We start from the raw sequence: 9,046 nt of genomic DNA, 5'->3' as shown, positions 1-9,046 counted from the left end.
CTTGGAGTTTGCAATCGAGGCTTTCTCCTCGTGGATTAGTCTCTGGGTGGTGCGGACCTTTTCTTCGAGTTCCACCAGTTCTTTCTCCAGGAGATTGAGTCGCCTTGTACTCGCGAAGATATCGATTTTGGCGTCCAGAGTTGCTTTCTTCTGGTTGAGCATCTTGCACTTGTGAGCGATGTCGGCTTTCAGAGGAATTTGAGAATGACGTAGTTCTATTCTCTATTGTGCTGCTTTGACCTCTGCCCGAAAGAAGAGAAGATGGCTGTCTGGCCAGAGCTTGACCTGAAGTGACTCTGGGAGTTGGGATTCTATCTGCTCGAGGATTTTCTTTATTTCACTGGAATCGTCAACCAGGGTACTAATTGGAGCAGATAGCAGATTTTTGATGTGTTGAAGCTGATCTGCGAGGTCAATCGGCTGTTGTGATGGTGGTACTTTCGCTCCAAGGGCGATCAGACCCATTGATGCTGGGTCAAAGGAGAGCAAATCTGAAATATTGAAGCCCTGTGGAGATATCAGTGTTAGTTTTGGAACAAGGTGCATTAATGGAGTTATCGGCTGATTTAGAATCGGCTCATGTAGTGTTACCTGTTCTGAGGAAGAAGCAATGGTCGGTCCAGGTGTGATCGGCTCAGTTGGGTTTGAGGCAGCAATAGGGGCATCGGCTATGTCAGCCTGTTCGTCACGCACCTCCATCGGAGCATCGGGAATCCCAGGTTGAACTTCCATCGATACATCAGCTGTTGCAGTTCCTTCGCTGCGAAATTCTGCTGAAACGATGGTTGGTTCTTGCTGTTCTTGGACTTCAGTTGTTCCTGTGTCGGCTTCATGAACGGTGGTTCCCTGTTGTGTTGGGCTTCCAGTACTGAAGGTGTCTCCAGCTGCGTCCTGAAAATAGGATTACATTCAACCAGAATATATATGCGTAAGGAAGAAGTTTCGGAGGAATGAATTACCTGGTTGGTGTTGGATTCTGATTGATTCGCGGAAGATTGTGCTATTTTCTTGATGACTCATCTAGCGATGATCTTCCTTTTCCTAGTTGGGACTCGGGGGGTAGCACTTCCAGAGGTCTGTCTCCGCTTAGAAGCCGACTGGGGTGAGTCTGGCTGAACAGTTATTATTACTTTCTTCATTGGTGGTGATTCCTTGCAAAAAAGAACATCAGGGGCGGTTGGAAGGAAGTAGAATGGCTCCCCGTTATTGGTCATGGGTTCTGGATCATCTTGTTGCTGTAGGCAAGGTGAGTAGGGTTAGCCAAGTAAAGTGGTGGAGGACTTAGAAAAAGTGCACGGATTCAGTACCTCTTCCTCGGGGATTGCATAATCAGGAACAATTTGTTGCTGTAGAGGGCCTAAAGCTCTTCTGAATACATGAGTTTTCTACATTCCCCACCATGTGTTAAAACCGATTGACGAGGGAGTAAAGGACAGATCGGCTGGTATTGAAATGTGGAGGTTGTCAAACATATTGTAGCATCTTGAACTGGTAAGACCATCAGGTAAATCGGATCTACTCTCCACCAAGTGGTGAATATGGAAGTGGGGAGGGACTTGTCCTAAGCCAAATTGCCGAGCTGCTACGACTGGTTGATAGGTTTCATAACCTGGTTTGATGATTCTGTTGGAAGTACTTATGCCAACAGGGAGGAAGACAGGTCGGATCATCAGGGAATATAAATGCCGAGTGCTGTCGTCATCGGCAAAGCTGTCCAGCCTGAAGGTAGCTGGGTTCTCAAAGGCTTCAGATTCAGTGAATGGAAAGTAGAGGGGATTGTCTAGACCTTTGTAGAAGACTCTAAACCAGTTTGCTGCATCTGTCGAGTTCAGTTTGCTGCCAGGAAGGCTGAATAGGGCTTGGCCATAGCTAGTGCATCTAATTTGCTTGCCATTCTCATCGGGGAAGGAATTCTTGGCTATGCTTTGAAAGTTTGGAATCTGATGCTGGAAGTAGAGTTGTGCCCATAGCTGAATGAACCACCAAGGGCCTCCAGTTTTGAGTTTCCTTTGGTTGAGCAAACTAGTTGTCATCAGATGGAGACATCTGTATGTTTCTCCGAGAAAAAGTTTGCCTAGGCTGGTGCGGTTGCCATGGGCCAGATGGTAAGCCAAAGGAAGGTAATTCTTAGTTGGAGCTAAGGAAGGACCCCAGAAAATAAAATGTTCTAACCAAAGATTTAAAAAGGTTGTGTGTTCCTTTTTAGTTACTGGACCTTTTGTCTTCATGTGCTGGTTCATGTAAGTACTCCAGTTTGTGCAGTCTGCCTTGGATGAAAGTTTGAAGGGGACTTCTACCATTCTGTGGGCTGCAGGATCAGGGGATCTAATGTCAAGGCCAGTAATCATGGTAACTTCTAGCAGAGTAGGGGTCAAGGGTCCATGACCAAAGAGGAAGCAGTTCAGAGCGTCGAACCAGAAATAGCCGATGGTTTTCAGAAGGTTTCATCTTTATCAACGGGGGATAATGATAAACTGAGTGCATCTGCTATGTTCAATTCTTGCCACAAGGGCATATAGGTTTTTGCTACTCTGCTGTACCATGCAATCCAGCTCTCGGGTGGATTAGGCCAGGCTCTTAAGCAGTCGGCCCAGGAATTTAAATTAATTTCTTGACTTACGAAGGGGATTCTATTCGCTTCACAGGAGATTAAATCTATGGGATTTTCATAAAATCGTGGGCCAAGACAAAAGGATTTGTGATTGGAAGGATGAGGCAAAAGGATGACTGACACCAGGAGTTCAGAAATTCAGAAATTTATACATGGTGTCATGTTTCAGAGTTTAATTCATTCGGAGGATTAATGAGTTGAGGAAAGTTGAAAGGACAGGCTGAATATTACCTCCAGGCCGAGGATTGCTGTATCTACGATTGGAGATCTCGTTGTTTGAGCTTCAGAGTCCGCCATGGTTCAGATCTGCTTACTTAGGGTTTGATTGTTTTGCGGGCTCTGGTTGAAGTTTTGGATACTGTGAGTTTTCGCTCGAACTTATGAAGCGGGATTCTCGAATTGCGCTCGGATTTGGAATATCTATTTCGAGTCGGATTCAGAGCGGGGGTGTGGTTTTGTTCTTTTGCGGGTTACTTCCGGTTTTGAATTTCGTCAGGTCTTGGATATTGGTAAAGCCCGATGCGGTGCCATCGGCTTTTGGAGGGTTGTCCAAGCAAGCAATTAAGTGATAAGGAACTTTATTCATTAAAGATAAAGTTTTTACAAGAGGAAGAGCCGATTTGACAAAGGGGCGAATCCTTCGGCTCAATCTACACTATAGTACTATTCCTACAGTACTACCTACATCTACCACCTGTAGGTACCTAGGAGCCTACGGTGCTTGGGGCTTCGCGCCGCCATGTTTCCACCGTCGCTGTCGTCGCCGTCGTCGTCGCTGCCGCCGCTCTTGTCGGCGCTGCTGCCGTCGCTGGCCTCGTTGTCGCTGCTCCAGCCGCCGCCGCTGTTGCTTTCCTCCTTGCTGTCCTCCTCGGAGGAGCCGAGGAATTGGAAGGCGCTTCCGGCCATCGGGTCGTCTTCGTCATAGGAGGAGTCAATTTCCTCTTCCGAGCAGGAATCGACTCCGTCCCAGGAGAAGTGGTCGTCGCTACTCTCCTCCAGCTCTTCCTGGGACAGGAGCCGGAGGTCCTCGCCGTTGGTCTTGGGTTCGTCGTCTTCAGAGACGACCCCGAAGTCGAACTCCTCTACATCCCAATGCAGAGGAGCGAGCGCCTCGTGCGCCGCCGTCGGGTTGTATTCCGGCGTCGGCTCTCGGCTCTTGGAGATGGGGTCGAGGGAGGAGACAGAGGAATTCGAGGAAGAGGGGGAAAAGGGGAGCCGATGGAATTGGAGCCAGAGGAGGAGGAGATCGCCATGGCTACAAGAGGTTTGGGTGCTCTACGCCATTTGGCTGAGGGAGGAAGACGAGTTTGTGGTGAAAGGAGTCGATTCAGGGTGAGATTAAAAAGAAAAAAAATGGAAGATGAATCGGCACTTTCACATTCTGCGAGGAGCCGGCTGCAGAGACGTTGCGTCTTCCATGGTGGTTGTAGTGCGTTTTAATGAGCATCAACAGGGAGATGAAGCAACGAGATGGTTTTGGAATTATCATTGCCAAAACCAGGAGGGCATGTGTTATCGCCATAAATTAACAGGGTTGATTAATGGGCCGCAAGTGAGTTGGGCTTAATGCAGAAATTAAAGGAGGCTTACGAATTGGCTCCTGCGTGGGCGTTCGGGCCACTTGGGTCATGTATCTTTAGGTTTAAGTTCAGTTTGAGTTAGAGATAGAGTCCAGTATGGACACGTTAGTTTAGATTATTTTCCAAGTCTCCGGACTATAAATATGTACCTTATGACATTCGTAAAAAGGAGAACGTCATCATGTTTTGCAACAACACCTCAGCGCACCGCCGCCCCTAATTCTAGGGTTTCATCCAAGTAAGTGTCATGTTGCCCTGATTGCCCCTCGTGATCAGGGCGCCATTGCTCTTGCTTCTATCTTGGTATTACTCGTGCTAAAGCGTTTTTGATGGCGAGTAATGCTAGTTATCCTGATGTTTCGCAGTATGTTTTAGTAGATTCATTATGCGCTTACTTGTTTATTATCTGTGAACATCATGATGTCTCTGTACGATCATGTTCTAATCTTATGCTAATTCTCGTTACGTAGAGTTAGTCGTGCAGAGATAATACCTTGCTTTGTTTCATTTAGTAGATCCGATTTGTTACGGTTTGTTCTTGTTCCTTGAGAATTGGCTCAATATCTACTAGGTTAGGCCTTGCAAACGGATTGCATGTTCCGGTGGTATGTCAGATGCTTTGTTTTGGCCTTAATGGGGATTTGTTCCGGGAATCGGCTCTTGCTAGTTCTTATACCTCCGTTCTGGTTAGGGTTTAGCCATCTATCATGCTCATTAGGCCCAATTACATGTAGGATGATCCGATCTAGTAGTGAAGCTTTAACCGTCGTGGAGTGGATCAACTAGAGTTAATTAAAGCAAGTTTTACTGTTATCTGTTTTAACTGTCAATATTCGGATATATACAGATCTGATCTGACACCGGGACTCGATCGGCTCTTTAAAAGCCGATGCAAGAGTCGTCCCGCGGAGCCGACCACGGCTCGGACTAATAGTTACACGTGTTTATGCATGCATGCAAATCGTCGAAAGCACGTTCGCACCTTTCTGATCGGGTATAGGTCAGGTGGCACGCCCTGCATCTCCGGAAGCATCGGCGTGTACCAGGATCTAGGCCGTTGACCGAGGGACCGGTGCCGGCCAGCGTTCCGGCAGCCTTCTGGCTATTCGTGTTGCCTGTTGCTACTCGCCGGTGGGTTTTGACCGACAACCCATTGACATTAGGATCGATCGGAGGGCATCATATCATATACTGATCCCGTGATCACGCACGCGGGATCCCAGTGACAAGGACGCGCGCACGTACTAGTACATGACGGCGTCATGCTGTACGAAACACGCTAGCTATAGGTAGACCCTGGCGTCAGGACACTCGAGCGTCCGTCGTCCGGCCGGCCGGTCATCGATCACCAACTGCTTCAAAGACGACCGCTCTTGTCCGCTCTCGATGCAGTGACAGATGATGGATGGTCGTCTCATGCTAGCAAGGCACAGCCTCTCCAGGGCATGCTAGCTATCTGTTCAGCCGAAAGGGCCTGTTTGCACAGCATGTGTCCGAAGCTGCTATGCATCTCTATACCATGCATGGGGAAAGGGGAGGATTTTTTTCGTGTTTTTTTTGTCCTGACAACCACAGAATAGTGCGTGATTTGGTATGTGTGCACGCGCGCTTCAAGCTCCAAGCTGTCCGCTATCAACGCAAATTAATTAATTATTAGTAAAAGCTATACCTACACACGCACCCCTCGTCACGCAAAATTCGATCGTTTCCTCCCTGTCGCTTCCGATCCGGCGGACCGGCGCTAGTAGTAGTGTTTTCTTCTTTAATTAAGTAATATATAAAACATGGCGCTTGTTTTGCGTGTCCACTAAGGCAGGATAAACTCCATAATTTTTTACCATTCCGAAATAAATTACTTGGATCGATATCATGCCGTGTGCTATTACTTTATTCAGTTATCGGGTATGTATTGTTAATAAATTTCCATGAAAGTCGGTTTTAACATAATAATTTTACAGCTTCTTCTAAATTAAAACCACAATTAGAAATAGTAATATTTCAGTTCGCAGAAAAAAATATTTACAATAAAAAGGTAAATATGTGTATGCATTGTTTTTTTTGAAACAAAATAATCTTTGTCAAAAGCATGCAATTCACTATAAGAGTTTCTTTCGCAACAATTATTTTGTATGTGGCCCATGGAATGCCAAACACTTTTGTTACTATAATTTCTAACACTATGTTAGTATAATTTCAAGCATCCCAACAATTCTGTTCTGCCAATCACCTACAACTAATGTCCCTCAAATTCATTACATAGTTTGGTAGCTAGTTATCAAAATATTCCCTCTGTTTTTATCGTTAGGTTTGTCCTAAGTTAAGTTAGCCAACTTTAACCAAATCTATAGAAAAATATAACAACTACTAGACTACACAACATATAAATATAAATTTTATATTAGATTCAATAAATTAAATTTGATATTCTAAATATTATTTTTTTTCTCTATAAATTCGATCAATATTGGTTAAGTTGGACTTAGGACAAATCTAACATGGCACGTGAATAAAAATAGATGGAGTAACTAGAAACTATATATTAGCCACTTTTTTAAAAAAAAATGTTGGGAAACATAATTATACTTGTAGCTGTAGAATTTGATGTCAAAAGGACCCAGTACGTGCTTTTAAAAGCATAGCCTAAAAGTGTACTCCCTCCGTACCCATAAAACTTGACGTTTAGGACAACGACACGGTCTTCAAAACATAACTTTGACCACTTGTTATTATAAAAATATTTATGAAAAAGTGGTATATGTATACTTTTATGAAAGTATTTTTCAAGACAAATCTATTCATATAATTTTCACATTTGCAAACTCAACAACTTAAAAATTATTGATGATTTATATTCTCAATGTTTGATCCAAACCTTGTCCAAAACGTCAAGTTTTATAGGTGTTTTATAGGTACGGAGGGAGTAATTCTTTACATAAAAAGTAGGAGCATAAGTCAAAGCTGCATATCTGAGACCATATCCATGTCAAAAAAAAAATCACAGTACGTCACAAGTATGTCATTGCTGCACGCTTTCATCACCTTTCAGCTTTTCTGGATTACAGGCTTCATCTTTCGATCCCAGGCCCTGTCGTCCACCCAGAGTAACTCAACCACACAAGCTTAAAGTTCTCAGCTGTAAACTTTGAACGGAAATAAACCCAATAATTAATGATGAATCCTCACTAGCTAAAGCACACCACCATGCATCACCACCACCACCACCAAGTCAACAACAGCACCGGCACTCCATCGACCGCAACTAAATGCCTGCCGAATTATTGGAGCAGCACTAATCAACAGTTACGCACATGTATCAAATGGAATCATATAGTACCCGTATACTACTACTACTAGTATGCACTGCCTCCTCCTGAATCCTGATCGATCACTAATTTACAGCGAATCATCATCGTCGCAAATCCAAACCCCATCACACTACTTGCTATCAACAGTATTTCAACACAGCTAGCACACGCGCGAACGGCGCGGGGAGAGATCATCGGAGTTCAGAGATCGATGTCGCGGCGGGCGCGGCAGCAGCAGATTGCGGGGGAACTTATCTCTCGGAGGTCGGAGTTTGTCAGGCGCCCGGCGACTTGGCCCTGGCGGCGAAGCAGGCGGCGGCGCGCTTGCAGGAGCGGTAGAGGCTGAGCATGGACAGCCACTGGGCGAGGGCGTCGCCCAGCCGCGGCGACCGCCGCCGGCCCCAGCGCACCCTCCACCCCAGACGGCCGCCCGCGCGGTCCGGCGGCGGGTGCGGGTCCGTCGCGGCGGCGGCGGCGGCGTACTCGGCGGGGACGACGGAGGCGTAGGGGTCGGAGCCGCCGGCGCAGGACCTGGCGAGCAGCGACGGCGGGAGCGGGAGCGCCTTGCTCCTGGAGGACGACGACGAGCGGGCCCGGGCGGGCGTCTTGGGGATGCCCGGGCGGTGCTCCCACGAGAAGGGCACGGCGGAGGCGCGCAGCGGGGAGGGGAGGAACTGGTGGAACGGCGACGGCGACGACGGCGGGAAGAAGGAGAACGGCGAGCCCGGCGCCAGGGACGGCGGCGGGTGGTGGCTGGACTTGGACGGGAGGAGGCGCCGGCGCCGGCCGGGCCTGGCCACGGCGGAGGAGGGCGTCGCCGGCGCCGGCGAGGGATGCGACGGGGAGGCGGGCATCGGGGGGAAGCTCTGTATGGTGGTGGTGGCTGGTGGCCTGGTGGGGTGAGCCGCTGGGGTCGCTCGGTCGGGATTTATGCTGCGCGCGCGGCGGGAAGGAATATTATAGGTAGGGGTGGTAATGGGCCATGGCCCTAATGGCTTCTTCATAGTTCAATAAAGCTTTTAAAATTTTTAGTCCAAAAATACATATGTTTAGAGCTCGACCCTTTTAGGGCCCGATCCTTAGATTTTCTAGTTCAAAATGTTGGGCCCTTTACCACCCCTAATTATAGGACCCCGCGTCCGCCACGTGGGACGCTGACGTGGCTGCCTGGCTGCTTCTTTCTTCCGCGTGCTTGTCAGCTCAGCTCTTTCGAAAAACTTTTAAACTTTTGCTCGAACAATTTGTGTTCACCATTTCAGATAAACTTTTGCTCTTTCGAAAGGAGCTTCAACTTTCAAGCAACAATTTCAAGCGCATTCAAAATTTTTTTACAGTTTGTGTTTTCGAATCTTTCGCTTGAATAATTTATATTTTACACATCTTTGTGCAAGGTTCGGGCGTGTGGCCGGTGTGTAACTTTTTTTTCGCTTGGACCAACGACTAAGATGTTACGGCCACCAATTGATTTACTTTTTGGACAAATACACCAATTGATTAGTAACTCTACTTTTGATATGTCGACATTACTGGGTCATTGGGTTCCTTTTCTT

At 47.1% G+C, this 9,046-nt stretch overlaps 1 protein-coding gene across 1 annotated transcript; it reads right to left on the bottom strand.

The window, feature by feature from the left end:
- Positions 1 to 7,203: 7,203 nt before the first annotated feature.
- On the bottom strand, positions 7,204 to 8,407 carry LOC120656038 (vegetative cell wall protein gp1-like). Its single transcript, XM_039934019.1, has one exon. It carries the CDS (start codon positions 8,348 to 8,350, stop codon positions 7,772 to 7,774), a length of 579 nt encoding a protein of 192 aa, XP_039789953.1. The 5' UTR covers positions 8,351 to 8,407; the 3' UTR covers positions 7,204 to 7,771.
- Between the last annotated feature and the right edge of the window lie 639 nt (positions 8,408 to 9,046).

The sequence above is a fragment of the Panicum virgatum genome, chromosome 1N, assembly GCF_016808335.1.
Source record: "Panicum virgatum strain AP13 chromosome 1N, P.virgatum_v5, whole genome shotgun sequence".
Taxonomy (NCBI): Eukaryota; Viridiplantae; Streptophyta; class Magnoliopsida; order Poales; family Poaceae; genus Panicum; species Panicum virgatum.
This window is presented reverse-complemented; position numbering and strand designations above follow the sequence as displayed.